Raw genomic sequence first — 21,038 nt, forward strand, 5'->3', positions numbered from 1 at the left:
AAATATCACAATATATGCTTTACAATTATACAAAAATGCACATGTTTAAGTTTCAACCAAATCAATTAGTTTCATATAAAATTTTATCCAATATAACATAAGAAAATGTTAATATTAACGGTATTTATTAATTCATATAAATTTATTAATGTACAGTATAGAAAATTTTAAACGAAGATAGAGGTCTAGTTTATCAATGTAGGAGTACAACTTGGAAAAGAAATGGTTATAATTTTAACGTCACTAATACTCGATTTTTTTATTAATAATATATTACAACAATTAAATTCAATTGTTCAAGTCTATCAAGCCATTTTGTATTTTTTATAACAAATTAAACGCGCACATGACATTTGTAAAAATTATTATTGATTTATAAATGTATGCATAGAGTATTAATTATGTATACCTATTAATTAAAATAAAATTTATAAATAAACACAAAAAAAATCAATTATTATAATGGAGAATAGGTTTTTTATATATAATCATGATATTTTGTATTATTTATTATTGTTTATTATATAAAATGTACAGATTTTAAATAAACGATCATTTACAATATTTAACTAAACTTTAAGGTACACATTTATATATATACATCGATATCATACATGCATGTGAATATTATAAATCTCAAATTACTTAGGTTCTAATAATATTATTTCAGTCTTGTTCAAACATTAGTACAGTCAGCACAAATAACTAATTGGTAGGATTATGCGTCGAATTCAACGTCGATTTTCCTGAAACAGCATTTTGCTCTTGGCTGCTTTGGCCCTGTTGCTGTTCCTGATTAGATGAATTTGTATCACTCACTGTGTTAGACAGCTGTTTGCGAATATCCCGTATACTTTTCCTTATGGCTTGTGCCAGTGTCGACTGTATACCCGTACTGGTTGTAGTGACGGCACTGGAATTAGAGTTTCCTTTGTCGTACTCGTCTGTATTCAAAGTAATGGTACAAGTTTCAACCATCTGGCTCTCCAACATAAGTCTTTGCGGATCTAGTTTGATAGCATCGTCATAACTCGGGGGAACATCGACCACCGACGCATAATCTGGAGGTTTTTCATCAATTCGAACTGGTGGATCTATAGATATAACGTGAATATGATCAATGGACTCCTGTAAAATTGAAAAATATTATGATTATTAATTCCACAACTCTATAATACTCTTATGATCAACATTTAAAAGGTTTGAAAAAAAATATATTACACCGTGAAATATAAATAATTAAACTAACAAAACTTGTTTATTTAAGTGTAGTTTAGCTAACCTATACTTGACAAAATAAGTGAAATTATTATAGTATTGTCTTCCTAATTCATTCAACGAAATTACGAGATTTCCAAGGGTCATATCCGTCATGTGTGTTGTATTCTATCCATGACAAAAACAAATAATATATAGTAAAGATTTTTTTCGTTTGAAGGGTTAGAGAAAATTTTTTCAGTAAATAACTAATAACTTACAACGCCACTGTAACATAAGGATGGTTAAATTGTTCTTATATTTCTTTAGCAACGTTATGATGCCGATTAAGGACCTAATCATGATATTAATGCTATTACTCGAACCAATTCTAATAAAAAATATAATAAAGTACATAATATTATTATGAGTTTGAGAGTCGATTGCAGAAAAAAAAGAAAAGTGATAAAAGTACTAAATAAATAAGTCTAAAAATAAAGAAATAAGATTTTATAAAAATTTGTTGTTAACAGTAACTTACACAAAATATTATTATCAATTAGGTCATCGACCTTCACTTTATCATATAACTAAGTATTATAATGTTTATTTCATAAATAAACTAACGAACATTTTTAAAAATTAATGTTCATTTTAATAAAATGTAAGGAAGATCACGTATTATATACTTCTTATGCAATATTAAACTAGTTATCAGATGATAAATAAAATATTCACCGTGAATAGTATGTTTATATAAATAAATAGTATTGATTTATATAAATAATATCCCAATTAATTATAAGCCTTTATAATAATTTATTTTACAATCCTTTTGCTTAAGTCATAATTGGTAAGTACTATAAATAAATTAAATCAGTTAAGATGAAGGCTGGATAAAGTTAAACATTTTAAATAGCCTTATGATAATCAACTTACTTATCTAACAATTAAAATATGTATTTTTCAATTAACCTTCGATCATTTAAAAGTAGCCACTATTACTAAAGAGGTAAAATATAAAAGTAATACTTTGAATTAAAATTATGTACGTATTGTTAATTTTCTCATCACAATCATAATACATTAAATGACAAATATCTAGATATTACAAAAAATCATTTTAATTAAAAGTATTAGTTAGGCATACTACTATTATTACTTTTTAAGTTGTTATAATTTATTTTAGGCGACGGGGTGAAGAACGTTAAAGAATTCTTATCTGTGCGATATTATAAAAAGAGAATTGCTAAACACTACCCCGCTCCTTATTTTTTTTTAAAATCACAAAAGCTTATATTTCTGAAAGTAATAATACAAAACCAGAAATGACTAGTGATAAAATTTTTTAATAACTTCTAAAATAATGATTTAAAAGTTGTTTTCAGTAATTTTTTATTTTATAAGCTAGTTAAATATCTGTATTGCCATTTAAAACAATTAAATTGACACCCTTAAAAGAGATGAAAATAAAAAATATTATATATAAGATAACTGTTATGCATATGAATAGATACACATAAAACTTACATGTCTGTGACAGAGGCAAATTAATTATTCAATTAATTTGTGAAATAAAATACCTCTATATTTTTTTTCGAAAAAAATAATTATTAAGATATCATTGCACTGAACTAAATTATATTCATTGTTAAGAGCATCTACCTTTTTAGAAACTTTATGAAAGACTATATTAAAAAATAAAGTAACTTTTAAAATAGTAATACTACCGTCGGGGTTACAAAAACATATAAAAATTCTTATCAATAGTAAAGGTTATTTGAAAAACATTGAATATAACAGGTTTTAGATTATTTAATGTATGTAAATCTTTTAGGTAAGTAAAGTGACTTAAAATTTTGAATTTATGTTTTTATTATGAATTTATGTATATTTGTTTTTTTGAAGATAATAATAGTATTATGAAATAATTTTAAAATATGGTATTTGTAATAAATTTACCATTGACCAATAGTCGTGAAAGCCATTAATAAATTTAGTCTATTTTATTATTCAAATGAAACAATACAAACTCTCAAATTTGTTGTTAATTACGTTTAAAATAATTAAATTAATAACATTTAAGAGAGCAGATAAAGCAATTCCTCCGATACTTTTTTCGGCCATATTTCAGGATAAAAGCATATTATGTACTCATCCAAAAATATATGATTCATATTTTTGAACATAAAACCTTTTCAAAATATTCATGTCAAATTACTATCAGCATGTTTTTTTTTTTAATTTTCTACACCTTGCATTTATAAGTGTCATTTCCTATCATTAAAAAGAATAATATATTTTCATTTATCACTGTCTCGTTGAAGTTACAAGTGAAAAAAAAAATGAAGAATTGGTCCGGCATAAAAGTTTTTAATCAACAAATAAAAATAAACCACGTCTTTGAGTTTGGAAAAAATCTCTTGTCAGAATGTGAAAGACGAATAAATTAATTTTAATTGTGTGATTATTAGTATGTAGTATACTGATTCTATAATTTTTCGAGAACACGATACGTTTATAACATGTATAATTATAAGAATATTAAAACAGTCAATTTATCCAACCAAATGGCAAAAATAGTGCAGTTTGATTTTGAATGTGTTTTGTAGTTCCCATTGCGCTAAAAATTATCTTTAAAACACATTTCTAAACTATTTATCAAGTGAAATTGTATAGACAGCTGTTATTGCGTAAAAATTAAATACCTCCAAAGAACAAAACGGTTGCAAAGCAAGAATAGCTATTGGGCAGTTATTACCAAAGCAATTGTTGTAATTAAGTGTCGTCTGAAACGAGTGTACGTGAGAATTTTTCTCTTCGAGAGCATAACTAATAAATAATTGCAATTACATTAAACTTACATCATCTTCTTCGTCCCGTACACTATTCATCCAAAAGCACATGGCCATACAAATAAGTACAGCACCAGAAGCGACAAGCCCAACGCCAATGTATCTGACGGCTGGTACAGGTTTGGTGTGATGATCGGCTAATCCGAGCCAGTTGAACAGCGCCCCTATACACACCAACGTCATACCGAACCGGTACGGCCTTTGCGATTCTTCAGGTACCACAAGAGCCATTGCTCGCCAATTTTCAATTATAGAGGCCGCGATTTTGGCTTAGGGGAACTAATTGATTTAGATCGTTGACTTACTAGATTGCAATAATATTTTTTCACCGATACAAAAGAGTTCAAACACTGAAATTAAAAAAAAAATGTTAATGCTGTAAATATATTCATTAAAGTACTTTTGAATTTTTAACTATAAAAGTAAACACACAAATAATAGAAATTTTCGAGAAAAAAAATTGTTTTTTGAGAAAATTAAATAACTTGATTACTTAATTAAAATGCATAATTATTTTCCACAAATTATGCACAAATATAAACATTATTTTAAGCAATTTTTTTCACCAACACAAAATTCCAAATATAAAAAAAAAAATCCTTTTTTTTATACATTTTTATTATTATTTTAAACGTCCTAATTTGTTCTCTGTATATATTTTAACATAAAACATTTTGAACCCATCTGATACGGTTGTTATTATCTTATCAAAATACGAAACAAACAACGTTTTGTTCATTAAGTATTTAGGTTGTAAAAATCATTACACACATCATTATAAGGATAAATGGACCTTATTGTTGAAAAACGTTTCCGTAAAACGTACATATAAACCTGTACTTGCTTTCATTTTTTTTCAAGTTGTCACAAATCCAATGGCGTTGGACGTTGCACTAGCCTATGTCACAGTCTTCTTGGTTGACTGAGTGCAGCGCTTCAATAACGATCACTATCTCGCGGCAAGGATCTTAAAAAACGTTATTGCGTTGAATACAAAAGTAAAATTACGAAAAGTATAGTTGACGAACTAGACTATCTACCATTGGAATTAAGATAAAATATAATCGTATGAATATTTTCAAAACTCATTGTGTGATTTTTCTAAGGAAATTTTGTAATAATGCGAAAAATTAATTTAAAACATTAATCGTTACATAATTCTTGTGTACATTTTTATTGCTCTACTTACGAGAAAAGTAATCATTTTAAACAGTGTAAAGCGATTTGTTAAAAATCATAAATGTGTTTAAAAAATAATTACGCTAAATGGTAAGAGAGTTCATGATGTTCATAACATTAAAACTAAAATATTATAATGTAAATGCATTAGTCGCACACATACACGATAAAAATTTCACGTAAAAACTCTTTAATCGACGGGAATAACAATTTTGACATTATTTGTAAACTAGTACAATTACTGTTGTGTTTGAACAAAACAAACTAGTTATTTTAATTGATATTGTACCAATCGAGTAAAGGTTTTCTATTGTTGCACTACAATTAGTATATTTTAAAATCCGTAGCCATGTTGGCGACGTTGATCGTTTATCATTAAGTACACAATTATAATTCATCTCGGTCAAAAAACTCAAAAGTTTACCTATATTTATCACCGTTTAAAAATGTTGTTGGCGCGGCTCTGAATTGATCTATATCTAGTTTTAAGTAATAACAATACAAATGGTTAAATTAAAAACACAACTAATTCGAACGACAATTGACAACTCGATTTTGTCACGGGAAAATTAAACCAAACGAGTTAAACCGCACAGAGGCGAAAAACATATAGAAGTTCACACAACAAACAAACCAAACGAGTTGTTGTTTTCGGTTTGTGAGTACCGCGCGCAACGTACTGCTCACTCCACAATCGAAATGCGTCTGGCTGTTATCATTAATGTTAAATGAACAAAATAATTTTTAATTATATCATTGAGTAATCGAAAAGGAACAACTTAATCTGAAATTAAATTTAGCTAGCTAAGAACGTTGATTCTAGCAACGGCGATACTGTTGTAAAAATAAATTGTTCCATATTCTTTTTAGAAGAGGTCAATCATTTTTCATCCGAATCATCATCAACCGTATTATGTTTTTTTTTTTTGTATACATTATTTTTTTCAGTGTGGAGCTGTTGATTTCATACGCGATGCAAATGCTTGCACAGTTTTTTTATTAGCTGAGCGCATGTGTTTGTAAACGTGTAAAAAAAGGCACATGATAAACATCATTTAATGTAAACATAACGCTATCGGCGAAATTCGTTTACATCTTTCGTTTTCATGCGTCATAATAAAAAAAAAAATAATTATTGAACAATTAACGAAAAAATATTCGCATCGAATAATAATGGTGAGGAAATTTCATGTTGTGTTTTATTGCTGACATAATACCTCATTAAGACAATATTCTTGAACAATTAAATCGCATAGAAGTTTTAAACATTTTTTATTAACTCGAGTCGTTCCAAAGTACTTAATAATCACAATTAGTTCTGTCGCCGTGCAAGGTGTTTAAAATCTGTGGGCATTTTTTGGCTCATAATTTGTTACATTTGCAGTGATAATCGACTTGCCGACGCCAACAAATCGCTCGTGAGCCAGACATTTCCAGCATAGTTTTTTTGTTGATATAAACCAGTAATAAAACATTTTTTAAGCGCTGATCATTGTTAATATTGGGCAATGTTACGGAATAACGCAAAAGCAGTTTTTTCGTAACATTTTGACTCATTAAGTAGGTTGAGGGACATCAATATCGACCCCGGAGACTGTCCAAACGACAGGATAACAGTTATTTTTTGCTTATCATTTTCTGAATATTGTTATATAATAACAAAAAAAGTGTACAATACCTTCCTATTTGTTGTTACTGCAACACAATAGATATTGTTGAACTCATTTTTTATGTAATTTGGAGTTTTCACTTTCATTTAAGTAGTCTAATTAAATCAAAAAACGACTGCAAGGACGTGTATAATAAATTGTGTTCATGGTGATTTTTTTTCCTGTAACCTCTCCGCTCATAATTTTTGCAAAATATATCGGCGGGGCAGTTGCTTTTGACGAATTGTGTAACTATTTGAATTTCAAAACGGATTAAGTTTGACACCGCAATGAAAATTACTAATTTTATGAAGTCGAAATCTCGATAAAATACAATTAATTATCTCTCAGTCTACACTATAATGATAAAACAATTTATCTCGATCGAATCATTGAACCAAAATTTACATTAATATTTGTCTGTAATCTTTTAAACTCCGACAGTACAAAACTTATAAAATGTAATTATTCTGCAAAAGAACTTCAGGATTATTTTACTTTTGTTACAGAAAAATGACAATTTTCACATTTCACTCTTATCGAATGATTTAAATGAGTATGTTAATCAGATTGATTGTCTCAACTAATTATGTGAAGCAATAGGTACTTTATTATAATAAAATATATACACAATAATTTTGGATGATTTGAATAACCTCAAAAATACGTTGCATATGGTTGTCAAAATCCAAGTTCTGTACGATGGAACTACGCAGTCTTTTGCTTACACATGTGATATGTCATATTAAATTTAGTAACTATTTGTATAATAACTCTTATAATAATGTATTCTTAGCTGAATGACATAATGACTGTAAAAGATCTACATAACTCAAAACAGTTTTCGAGTACTTTAAATGCACATGGTCCTATAATTGTAAGAAGTTACTGTAGAACAACAACAAAACATGAATAATAATAATAATTATAATATTATTCTAATTATTTCAAAACTATTTACATAAAATAATATGCATTTTCAGTTATCTAAATTAAAACAACTTTTTGTTTTTCTATGTCAACACCAAAGTTTTAGTAAATGCACATGTTGTAAAATGTACAAATGTGTAAATGATAAAATCACTAAAAAAAAAATTACATAAAATCTGTAAATATTAGAAAGAATTAAAGTTTATGTCTTTACTATTTTCCACGCAGACTATTTCATATAGTATGTTGGAAAACATGATAACTATTTTGCGTATTATTACCAGATATTCTTTAATGATGATTATATGCCCAATTTAAACGTGATGTTTGAAAAATCTAACTTGATTTCTCCCTACTTAGAAAATACTTTTATATATATTTATATGTAAATTTTTAATTATTCGAGATGGGGTTCGTTTGAGGAGCTTATGATGATAATATTTTTTATATTTATTACTTCCATAATCAGCCAATCGAAAACATAAAAAACGAAACACACGAAATTAAAATACTAGAGTAATGGAAATATAATAAAAATAATTTTTAAAATTACAAACTACATTATAAAACTGAAAATAAATGAAAATAAACAATTTTTTTATGAGTTTTGATTACATTAAAACCATTGTAGTATTTGTGTATGCCAACAAAAATTAAATTTAGCAAATTAAAAATTGTTTCATCATATTTAGGTCACATAACATCATAATATGAAAATTTTCACAAGAAAAATTAGTATAATTTTACAGCTATTCTAAAAATAAAAAACGTCTACAAACCCAATTATACATAGAAACTGAAAAGATATTATTTAAATCTAAGTGATATGAATAAGTACAATGGGTTTTATTTAAAATTAATTAGAAATTCATGAAAATTAAACGCAAAACATATACATGAACTTTTCTATACATTAATGAGAAAATATAACATTTATACATAAATGTAGCACATAACGTATTCAACAATAACTATTGATTTAATAACAAAAAAAATCATCTAATATACTAAATTTATTTTCGATATAACGAATTTATACAGTCAATTTTAATGTTAATGGTCTTTAAATCCACTTTGGGTATGAAATTATGTAAAAATAAATAAAATTATTCAGAAAATATTTTAAAGCGTAGTATCTAATAATAAACGGATTACAATTTTATCATTTTATAGATGATTTATGAGATAATCAATGTTTCACCGTATGCTTTTTCAATAACCGTGGAAAATTCCGTTCATCAAAATATTCCACACCTCCTCAACTATGTTTTAAATTACATATTATTAATAAAGTTATTATTGTTTTTTTGTTTTTTTAAGTAAACATAAATAAATAAACTTAGTTGAATATTTAATATTCACCATTATAATTAAATTACTTTATTTACAAAATTAATTGTTTAATATTATCTAAATAAAAATTATTTGAGGTAACAACAAAAAAACTAATTAAAAATAAATTTTAAGTCGGCAATATTTTGACTATCTTATACAATTATTTACTACGACATTGAAATATATTTTATTATAATCAAAAATAAACTTTAAATTATTGTGTTAAAATTATTCATGAAAGAATTTTAATATCTAAGGTTATTTTTGTTGTAATTTTAACGGTCTATAGTAATTTGCTTGCAGATAAACGAAGAGTCATTATCAAGTTTAAAAACTAGTGGTGTATTTGTGTCCGTATTTCCGGATTAATATAGTCTCGTACGCAGTCATAGTAGTATGACACAACATAAAAAATTAATTTGATGATTTTCTAAAATAAATGTCATGTTTATTTAACTTTTTATAGTATGGGTATTTAATAAAATATGTTCTAAAAAACACTCTGGAGTATTAAATTTTACAAAATTTATTATTTGTAAAATAATAAAAGTGTACTATATATTAACGATAATACAATTTATTAAATAAAAATTATTCGAAAAAATGAAAACCTTGGAAAAAATATTATCAGTGTTAATATTTAATTCACAATTGTAAAAACTAAGACTTGTTATTCGAATAGATTTATGACGAACAGCAAAATAAATCTAATATAAAAACTATTCAAATGCGATCGAAGCATAAATCTTCAGGCCAGTGATTTTACACATAGAATATTTTTAGTGATTCGATCAATTTGTTATATATTTGCATCAATAATATCTAACAATAGGTATAGAAAATTTGTCGAGTCTAAATTTTTAATTCCAATTTTGATTATAGTAGAATGAATAAATGACTTTAATTTTAAATGATAAATACTTATATGATTAAAAGAAATTATTATTGCCCTCCCATAGTCCTAACATTTAGATATAATTGATTTGAAGTAACGTAAAATTTGCGTCATAGATTCCAATTGATAAATGTATCCTGACAAGTAACTTATATAAAAGTAGTTATTATGTTTAGTCCTATTTAAGTCCANTTAAATTTTACAAAATTTATTATTTATAAAATAATAAAAGTGTATTATATATTAACGATAATACAATTTATTAAATAAAAATTATTCGAAAAAATGTAAACCTTGGAAAAAATATTATCAGTGTTAATATTTAATGCACAATTGTAAAAACTAAGACTTGTTATTCAAATAGATTTATGACGAACAACAAAATAAATCTAATATAAAAACTATTCAAATGCGATCGAAGCATAAATCTTCAGGCCAGTGATTTTACACATAGAATATTTTTAGTGATTCGATCAATTTGTTATATATTTGCATCAATAATATCTAACAATAGGTATAGAAAATTTGTCGAGTCTAAATTTTTAATTCCAATTTTGATTATAGTAGAATGAATAAATGACTTTAATTTTAAATGATAAATACTTATATGATTAAAAGAAATTATTATTGCCCTCCCATAGTCCTAACATTTAGATATAATTGATTTGAAGTAACGTAAAATTTGCGTCATAGATTCCAATTGATAAATGTATCCTGACAAGTAACTTATATAAAAGTAGTTATTATGTTTAGTCCTATTTAAGTCTACAATTGTATATATTTTCACATCAATATTATTCATAAATAATTTTAACAAGTATTCCAGTATATATATGTATATCATTCAATCATTTACGTATGTAATTATACTAACTATATTTTTAGTAGTAAATACGCCAAAAATAAAAATAATAATTATTAGTGTCAAACTTGATACTATGCATAAATTGTTCATAAATGTAATGGAAGGTATTATATAGAAATTCCTCGCTTGGTAGTTATTTTACTATTATATAATTTATTGTTTAACATTGACATCTGAAACCAAGTTCACGGACATTACAAAACAAAATAATGCTGACTTGGAATATTATAAGACGATGATTCCTTCATTCTAATTTAATTACACAAATAATGTCAAACAATATTATCTATTTAAAACGTATTTCATCTGCATTATATATTTGTATATAAATTAATAAACATCGAATAGTCAATGTAAATTCACGATAAAAAGAATCACAAAATTGTCAAACATGACGAATAATTCCAAGCCAATATCTTATTTACATCAAATTATCTGAAGACTAATAAATTTATTTTATATAATCTGCATAAGTTTTATAAAGTTAATAATGAAAGGACAATTTTTTTTAAATAACTCAACCGGTTTAATTGGGGGACACCCTAAATTTGCTTTTAGGCATTACTTCATACCGTTTTTATAGCTCACACCAGCGCGTTTTCCCCATTTCGAACTTAATCAAGAGCCGAATCATAACATGGCATGGCCGCCACCCCCGTTAGCCTGACCTGAAAGGTGGGTCCGTCCGTGGCTGAGCCATGTCTATTTATGAGCAAAACTTTGCGAAGGTCCGACTCAAAAAACTGACAAACACCAAAACACACCAACATACTCAAGGCGCCGGTATAAACTAGCGCTAAATATCCCCTCCCCTGTATTGACCGGTAGGCTATCTATGCCACAAGCGTTTGGCCGATTTCTTACGGTGCATAACCGATTCGGTGAACGCCTGACCGTGTGACCGGCCACTCAACATCAAATTCACCATGGACCGACTTTAAACGAGATTCCAGAGCCTCTCTTTCTTAGATCCACGCTCTGCACCGGAAGATGGTGTGTAGAGTGTTGTCTGCCTGTCTCAGGCGGTCTTCAAAGTGGTTGCACGCCGGCGCCTTTTGATTTCAGTGAAGGTATTCATTAAAGCAGCCGAGGTCAGATACCACTTAGGTGAAACGGTATGATTACAACGCATCTCTTTTGGTTCTCTCAAAAAAAAACTGTATTGTATAAAACCCCTTCTCTAATGAAAAATTATGAGTCAATAGAAGATTAGGGTAAAAATATTTTTGAATTTTAGCGTAATAAAAACTAATTGTCTGGACCAAATATCGTAAGGAAACTGTATTCATTTAAATTTACTAGTTTGATCGAAAAGCCGTTTGTTTTCAATTTAACTATTTTTAGTTTGTTGTTGATAATTTGTTTAATTATATTTAGAATACATAGATATCCAAAGATGTAATTATTAATAATCAAAATAGTATATTATTGATTAGTATTGTAAGTTAGAAATTTCTTCAACCATCGGAAATTTAATCAAATAAATGTATGAAATTGTTTTTATGATATTTTAAAAATATTTTATTGATATTAATATTTGCCGTTAGTCATAATTAAAGTGTATATTTATATGTATCTAAAAAGTTTAAGATTATAATGAATTATAATTTTACATTTGATTAAATGTATATATATATATGCATTTAACCATAAAAATTCTTCAAATATATATTAAATTTTACTTTTAAAATTAACAATATATGCAAGAAATATTTATTTTTGACTATATGGAAAAAATATATACATATATTTACATGCAAATTTTTGTTATCTAGTTGATAATAGACCGAGAAATGTCTAATTAAATATGTTTAAAAATGATTGACAATTATTTAAAATTAAATTTAGTGATGATTGAAATAAAAAAAGTGAATTAAAAGCTCTTAAATAAAAATGTCTAACTTTTCTAAAATGTCTTATAAATTTCCTCAATATTAAATTTTCTTAAATTTTACAACACTATTGAGTGAGTTATTATTAATAATAACTTATGATTCCTAGATAAAACATTTGTAATTATAAATAGAGGCAGTTTATTTATAGAGAAAGTTGATAATAAAAACCATCACCTCATTATTTTTGAAATAATGAAATAATTATTAAATATTTTAATACATGTGATTGAACTTAACAATGACTAATCGCTAACCCTAGAATTGTTGTTAGGCATTACCTCAAAGGTTGCTTCTTCTTTTCTTCGTGTCACATGCCCACACTATGTATTAAAATTCATGTAACTCAATAAGTACTTATCCTAAAATTATTATCAACCTATAATAATTTTTTAAAAATGTAAAAATTATAGAATAAAAAAAAAAAGACTATCAAAATATATGACATATTTATATTTGAATGGAGAAGCCTAACCACAACAATTTTCTCGGAATTTTCAAAAGTATTCATATATATTTATTAATTTTAATACACCTATCACTTTTATGTAAAACACGTTATTATTTAATACAGAATTTTCAACTATTTATTTATTCTTTTTTTTTTAAACTTTAAATAAAGATTACACTAGGATATAGTAGTTATGACAAGTGTTGTTGAAATAAATACTAATAAAAAAATTCGATGACGAGATAGTTTCTTGTTTTAATAAGGATCCTCATGTTATATTTTTTTAAATAATTTTATCTTAAAATTTGTAATCAGTAATGCTAGTACTGTAATATGGTAATAATCAAAAATGATAAGTGAGAAGAGTTTATTCGATGTGACAAAATGAACTCGTTAGCAAATTAATAAACTAATTTATATGAGCTTACTATATTAGATATTCTAATATATTAGCTTATCGAATTTATTAAACCTAAAACTATTAATAAAATTTTAACTACTTTGCTTATACTTCAATGTATAATTCTGAAACAAATATGCGGTAATTATAAAAATAGCAAATTTGTTGACATATTTGATTGTAATAACACTTAGAGAGTGATTAATTAAACGTGTTGTGTTACTGTAAAATAGTATTCGCTGACCGATTAATAATTTTCAAGATGTAATATTTCTTTCTCGTTAAATATGACTAATACATGTCTATTTTAATTTTGAATGATTTTATATATTTTCAGTTACATTCGAGTATGATGACTACACTAATAATTTTAAGATGTTCGTTAATAATTGAAAAAACAAAATACATTCATTTGTTTCATTAGTTAGTCTTTTTTTGTAATATCGAATAGAACTTATCAGGGATTTGTATTTTTTTTTTTTACATTAGTTCAAAAGTGCATAATTAAAATATTCAACAGCATAATTACTTCAACGTTAAAAAAAATAAGTCGATAAGTAATTTTATCCATTGTATAAATTATAGAACACTTATGACTAAAATCAAATACAATCAACTTAAGTAAAAATAATCATGAAAACTCGTAAGATTTATCATTATAATTGTCATAGAAATATGACACATGCGTAATTATTGTTATAGGGTTTTGAGGTCATTTGCCCAAATTTTTCTGTATTGTTAACAAATAAATGTTCCAATCCATGAAAGGTAGGATTGTCGACTTCACTGTAAAGGACCTCTCTCCAGATACAATTACCAAACGTTATGTTCATTTCACGAGTCCTAGTACAACCTACTGATTGCATTGAATTTTGTAACAACTGTAACATTAACCGTGTCTCTTACACACGTTTGGTTGACTGGTTTTCATTTTAATTATGGTCAAACCAACGACCCTGATACTAAAAACTAGTACATCACATGTAATCAACATGGATGCACGAGGTGATGTAATGATAAGAGAAAATCTAATTTGTTTTCAGAACTAAATACATTTCATACGATACCGAAATAAAGACAGAAAGTTAGAAAATACGATAAAAAATCGTTCATTACCGCCAATTATAATGCATGTTAAACAGCTGTTAACACATAAATTATTTGACTATCCATTTTTGCTGGCCTTCGATAATATAAATATGGTACTAGAGAACATAAATTCATTTAAATATATAATTATATTTGTTTTAAAAACGAACAATTAACAAATTATAAAAATAACTTAAATTATTTAATTATATATTCATACTAACAATTAATATTTGGGTTTTCTCTCAAATGGAATAATTAATATGCAAAAGAAACAATCCAGTAAACCTAAATTAGTAAAATATATAATCATTTAGGTCAACAAAAAAATGTATCTATAATTTGCGATCTATAATCTAAATCTATAATTTTATAAGAGCTGTTAAAGATGTATGGAACTTTATAATTGATTCTTATAATTGTTACTACAATTAAATGTCAGTTACTGATATCCAGAAAATTAATCTTATCTTGATTTATTATTTTTATCGTACACTTTAAAATTTTTAAAATATTATACGTTATTAAATATTTAACACTTGAGCTTTATTATAAATAATTTTAATTATATTAGCACTTAAATAAATCATAATAAATAAAGTATACTATAGTACAACTATAGTATATAATTGATGATTATGACTATATTATACAAATCATTCAGTAGATATTAAGGAAGAAATATATTTAAGAATATTTTTGGCCTTGCTAGGGCATTTTATAGATCTATAACTATTCTACGAAGGTTAAAAATCATTTTACTTAGTAATGTGTGTAATTTAAATGTTTCAAAAATTACGTTTGGTTTTTATTTTTTTTTTAGAACACTATTTTCTTATATACATTTAATTACAAAATAATAATATAGATTTTCGCTAAAATTTTCTTTTATACACCTTAAACATTATTTTGAACGCATTAGTTATTCATGCAACTTATTATATATTAAAATTATTTCAAATAGAAGTTAACTATATTGTTTATGATATATTTATATATATAATGTTTGTTTAAATTCAGACTACAATCATGTTAAAATGTGAAAGTAAATCTCTCGAATTTTGAATAGGTCATATAAAGTATTAATTCAATGTTGATCTTTTATTTATATTTTTGCACTATTAAAACAGTATTATTTATATTATGTATTAACAGATTTTAACTCATATTTAATTGAAATACCTATTGATTATACAAATTACACCAACGCTCAAAATATTAATACCTATAAAAATCTTTATAAAATTGAATTAAATTCTATTTATCATATAGTTATTATAATATGTGTTTCCATTAACCTTGATGTCACAACAGTCATTAGCCTCAAAAATATAACATATTGTGTTTATTTCCTTTAATTTCAAAGTTCTTTGTTCGTACAAATATATATACATATACCGGTTGTCTCACCATGTTCTGTCTTCTTTTGATAGGAAAAATATTTTGTTATATTTTTTTATAATTTTAATTATAAACTACGTTAAAAGCATACTTTTATTATTTATCTCTGATAAAAAAAAAGTACAGCCTTTTTATTATTTAATTTTTTAAAATTTTAAAATTTCTTACAAAAGAATAAGTATTTATTGGTTTACAAATAATTTACTACATATAGTGGGTATGTTACTGAAGTTAAGTGTGCATTATAAATACAGAGCAATACGAGCTACCCGTGTTACTTACCTACTATATGTATTAAAATATTTGTATTTCTACTTATTGTGTTACAAGAAATAGTACTTATCTTAATATTTTCTCCCCTTTAAAATAGATACAACTTGAATTTTTTAAATGGAAACATTGATATATACGACAAATAATACAGTTACTTAGTTTTTCATACTTTTCGGGAAATAAAAAATAAAATTTGTTCTTTGATTACACTCCAATATATTTTATCTGTAATTAGCCTAAAAATAAAAAAATCATCTAAATAAGAATATGATAGGTCGATAACAAATGTTGAACCAGTATTTTAAAAGATATAAGCACTTTTATACAATGGTGGGAGGAGTAAATCGGGTCTGTAACTTTTTATAACTGTGCATATATAAACACACTACTCCTCTTTATCTTAGTATAGAAGGGCTAATATCTTTTAAAAAAATGGTTCAAAATTTGTTATCAACCAGTTAGAACATATACCTATATATATATATATGTTTCTATTTAAAAAATTTAAATTACTCCATTAATTTTGAAGTGAGAACTGTAATATTATTTTGATACTTGGTTGAATTTGGACGTCTCGTTGGCGACTGCCAGTGACATATCGACGCCGCTGAGGCGTATAATAGTTTACTTTTGTTTGCATGGCCCTTGCCGTAAAAACCCATAAATGAGTTCATACAGCTGCACGTACGGATTAGCAATATACAACGTATTACTTATCATTGTTTGTTTACACAGATCGATTCTCGTACCGCGTTGTAAAGGACATCTTTCTTTTTAATTAAATAACGTATATTATCACATAAAATTTTTATTACCATGATTCATTATAACAGACCTAAGAGCCCTCTGGGATCTCATCAGCTTTTGACAATCCGTCGAAGAGCCACTTCTAATTTTCCACCTCAAGCGTTCAGACTTAAGTGCTCAGCTTCACTCTTTTACTTTGCGGCCTTTTTATTTGTCTTACTTTGTGACTTGGTGTCTTTATTCTTAACATAATTTAATAGTTTAACTTAATGTAAATTCATGCTTGAATAACTATCAATTATAATACTTGCTTATATAATAAACTGTTTTCCATTTATTTAACATCTAATAAATCTAATTCACCTTCATCTCCTCTCTACACCGTAAAACAAGATTCGCAGTCAAGATATATCAGGTAAGAGTAGTTTAACACACTAACTACAATTAATAGTAATAACTAATAAAAGACACTCTAAACTTTAATTTATTATCTTCTTCTTTCGCTTAAATATATCTTCGTTCTAACTTCCCACAAATAACGATCACTTCTGTTAATTTATTTATATTATCTAACTTCACCATCACTCTCTCACTCTCTCCCCTAGCACTCTTTTTTATTGGTTATTACAAGTGGCGCCCAACTAGTGGTTTTTTAACTCACTTAATTTATGTAAAGGGAGGTATTTTATACATCATNTCTTTTTATTGGTTATTACAAGTGGCGCCCAACTAGTGGTTTTTAACTCACTTAATTTATGTAAAGGGAGGTATTTTATACATCATTTTTCTATCGTTATTCATACAAATGACGGAACTTACAAAACAATTAATTATTAAAGTTGTAAAACGTATGATAATACAAGTAATTCATCAATCCACTAACAAAAGTATATTAAATATTCATTATTTAATGATATACTTATCTGATATTCTTTGGACTTCTACTTTACTACTTAATATTAATGTCAGTAACACCCACATGATAGAAAAATTAATTAAAGCCTTTGTAAATCATCGTGAAGTTTTTCCCATTACTGAGAGTAATATACTTACACAACTTACAATTATACTACAATACTTATTTGAACATTCCTCAACGCAAATTGCAGACATTATACTTAAAACTAACAGAGTTATTCAATTAAATTCGTTACCTTCTAATAATAATACAAAAGCCTAATTAAAAATATCATTTATTTAATATAACTTTTCTATAATATCTATGTTTTCTTATAGTTTCTATAATCTCTATTTATAATAATTCAACAAAGTTATAAATTACAACATACAAAATTTTTTTTTTTATTTCAATTGTATTATTAAATGGGAGAAAATCCCGAGGAATCAAATAAAATAATACAAAACTCTATTGATTTTGCTTTCTGGATTAAAAAAGCTTCATATAATTCATTATCTGAAGAATTAAATAAAAGAAAATTAATTACTGAAGGTTCTATTACTGATCTTAAAGATCGTCTTCATCGTTTTCTCTTAGGTGAATCCATTGAATCCGATTTTTTGATTAATCAACCATTACCTTCTAAAAAAATGACAGAAAGAATACCATTTTGTCAACCCGAAAAATTTTCTGGTGCTATACACCAAAGTATAAACACTTTTTTAACAAAGTATAATAGAGCTAGTAATATTAATGATTGGACTGAAAATCAAAAGAAATCATTTCTAGCCATATATCTAACTGACACAGCTTTAACATTTTACGAAAATTTTGAGAAAGAAAATCCTTCTGCTAAATGGCTTGAACTAGAAAACGCGTTACGCCTAGAATTTGAACCCACAGCTCAAACTCACATGCTCAGAATTATGTTAGGAAAACGTAAACAGCTTCCTGATGAATCCGTTGCATCTTTTATTAATGATATAGAAAATTTATGTAGACGTATAGACCCCAACATGTCACAATCTGAACTAGTTCATAATATAATGAAAGGCTTATATCCTAAAATTGCTAGATATGTAGGCATTTTAGATAATAATAATTTAAAAGATTTAAAAAAGAATATAAGAAAATATGAATCTATTGAATTTATGTTAGAGGGTGACACCATAAAATCTAATGATGAAATTACACAAAAAATTACTACAGAAAATGTTTATAACATGGGAGAGCAAAATAAAATGCAACAACAGTTAGATAATGTTACAGAGCAAATTTCAAAACTTCATTTACTTTTAAATAAAAATAATAATTTTAATAGACAAAGACCTAATAATTATAATCTACCCAGAAATAACAATTTACGCAATAATTTTAATAACTTTCGATCAGGGTATAATAATTCTCATGGCTATTACAATAATATTCAATCAAATTATAACAAAACCCGACATTATAATAATAACTTTCGTGGTAACGCATATCAGCGAAATGATATGCAGTATAATAGAGGTTTTCGTACAGATTATTATGCAGGAAATAGACATGAACAAAGAAATAGGTGTATGAATTGTAATCGCAACGATCATACAACGGAAAATTGTAAAGGAAATTCAAATGGTAATTATAATAGAAACAATTCAGCAGTGGGAAATAAAATCAATAATCCCAATAAAAAAAACACGCGTCAAGGTCAAATGCAATAATTGGAGATTATATGCATTCACCTTCTTCTCCAATTCCAAATCACGACTCAAATTTTGTCAAAAACAACATCCTTATAATTCTTAATGATAACAGAAAAGCAAATGCATTATATATAATAGCTAAATTAAATAATGAACCCATAGCAGTCACAATAGATTCTGGGGCTAATATTAATTGCATAAGACCTGATCTCGTAAACATATCTCATATTAATAAAAATCACAATTATAAATTATCCGGTCCAGATAAATCACCATTAAATTTATTAGGCACTACCATAATTAAATTGCAAATAGAAAATAAGTTTTATGATATTCCTGTATGTGTAATCGAAAACTTAAGTAGCACAATAATATTAGGCAATGAATTTTTATCTCGGCATAATGCAAATATTGACTATCCAAAAAAAATTCTTTTCTTAGATGAAATACAAACCCCTCTAATGAATAATAAATTTAAAAATTTTACAGAAAACATACAGAATGTTAAAATTAATAATCATAAACACATTAACGTTGTCAATAACATAAAAGAGACATTTGTTAATATTTTAGAAATACCTTGTAATTATAATATAATTTTATGTACTTCAATGGACTTAAAGCAAAAATCTGAAACTTTCCACGAAATTTCAAATAAGTTAGGTGATATCATAAATTTATTAGAAAATTCTAACACATATTTAGGACAAGTAAATACTCTGATATATGATAGAATTATACACATGTTAATTATCAAAGAATTTTATAATTCTCAAACTTCCTATTTAGACATATTTGAAGCTTTATATAACTTAAGAAACATACTTATAGAAGAAAATTTTCCATTTGTAGCATTTTCATTAGAAGATTTAACATTCAAAAACTTATCTTGGGATGTAATTAAATGTATAATATATCAAATATTTCAAAATCAGTCAATACAAGTCCTAATATGTTATCCTATATATCCCACATCAAAATATAGAAATAATGTGATTGAACCACAATCTACAATAAATATAATAAAAAACAATATTACTTCATCTAAAATACCTGATCAAAATTTAAATTTTATCAATACATTTTCTCAATATCAAATGGGAGAGAATGTTCCCTCAGATGGTAATTGTGGATTGTATGCGCTAATTAATGCGATTAATGATAAAAACAATTTAACTAATTTAGCTGAAATTTATAAATTATTAAATATAAATCAACTACCTAATTATTGGTGGCATGATGATCAATTAGCAGCATTAGCTAATCATTTTAATTTTGACACTTACATTTATTC

The 21,038-nt window shown here is 25.8% G+C and overlaps 1 protein-coding gene across 2 annotated transcripts in view; it reads right to left on the bottom strand.

Annotated features, from left to right (window-relative positions):
- Positions 1-443: 443 nt before the first annotated feature.
- The window catches only part of LOC126905685 (uncharacterized), a 25,523-nt gene continuing 4,928 nt past the window's right edge, over positions 444-21,038 (bottom strand). The window contains exons 1-3 of one of the 2 annotated variants that reach the window (XM_050685657.1): positions 5,656-6,347; positions 4,062-4,402; positions 444-1,128 (exon numbers count right to left, since the gene is read on the bottom strand). In XM_050685657.1, coding sequence (XP_050541614.1) covers positions 706-1,128; positions 4,062-4,283 — 645 coding nt within the window. In that variant the 5' untranslated portion in view covers positions 4,284-4,402; positions 5,656-6,347 and the 3' untranslated portion in view covers positions 444-705. Of the gene's footprint in view, positions 1,129-4,061; positions 4,403-5,655; positions 6,348-21,038 lie in introns of those variants that run through there. The other variant, XM_050685648.1, reaches the window with a different exon arrangement.

The sequence above is a fragment of the Daktulosphaira vitifoliae genome, unplaced genomic scaffold (assembly GCF_025091365.1).
Source record: "Daktulosphaira vitifoliae isolate Bord-2020 unplaced genomic scaffold, ASM2509136v1 Scaffold_1, whole genome shotgun sequence".
Lineage (NCBI taxonomy): Eukaryota > Metazoa > Arthropoda > Insecta > Hemiptera > Phylloxeridae > Daktulosphaira > Daktulosphaira vitifoliae.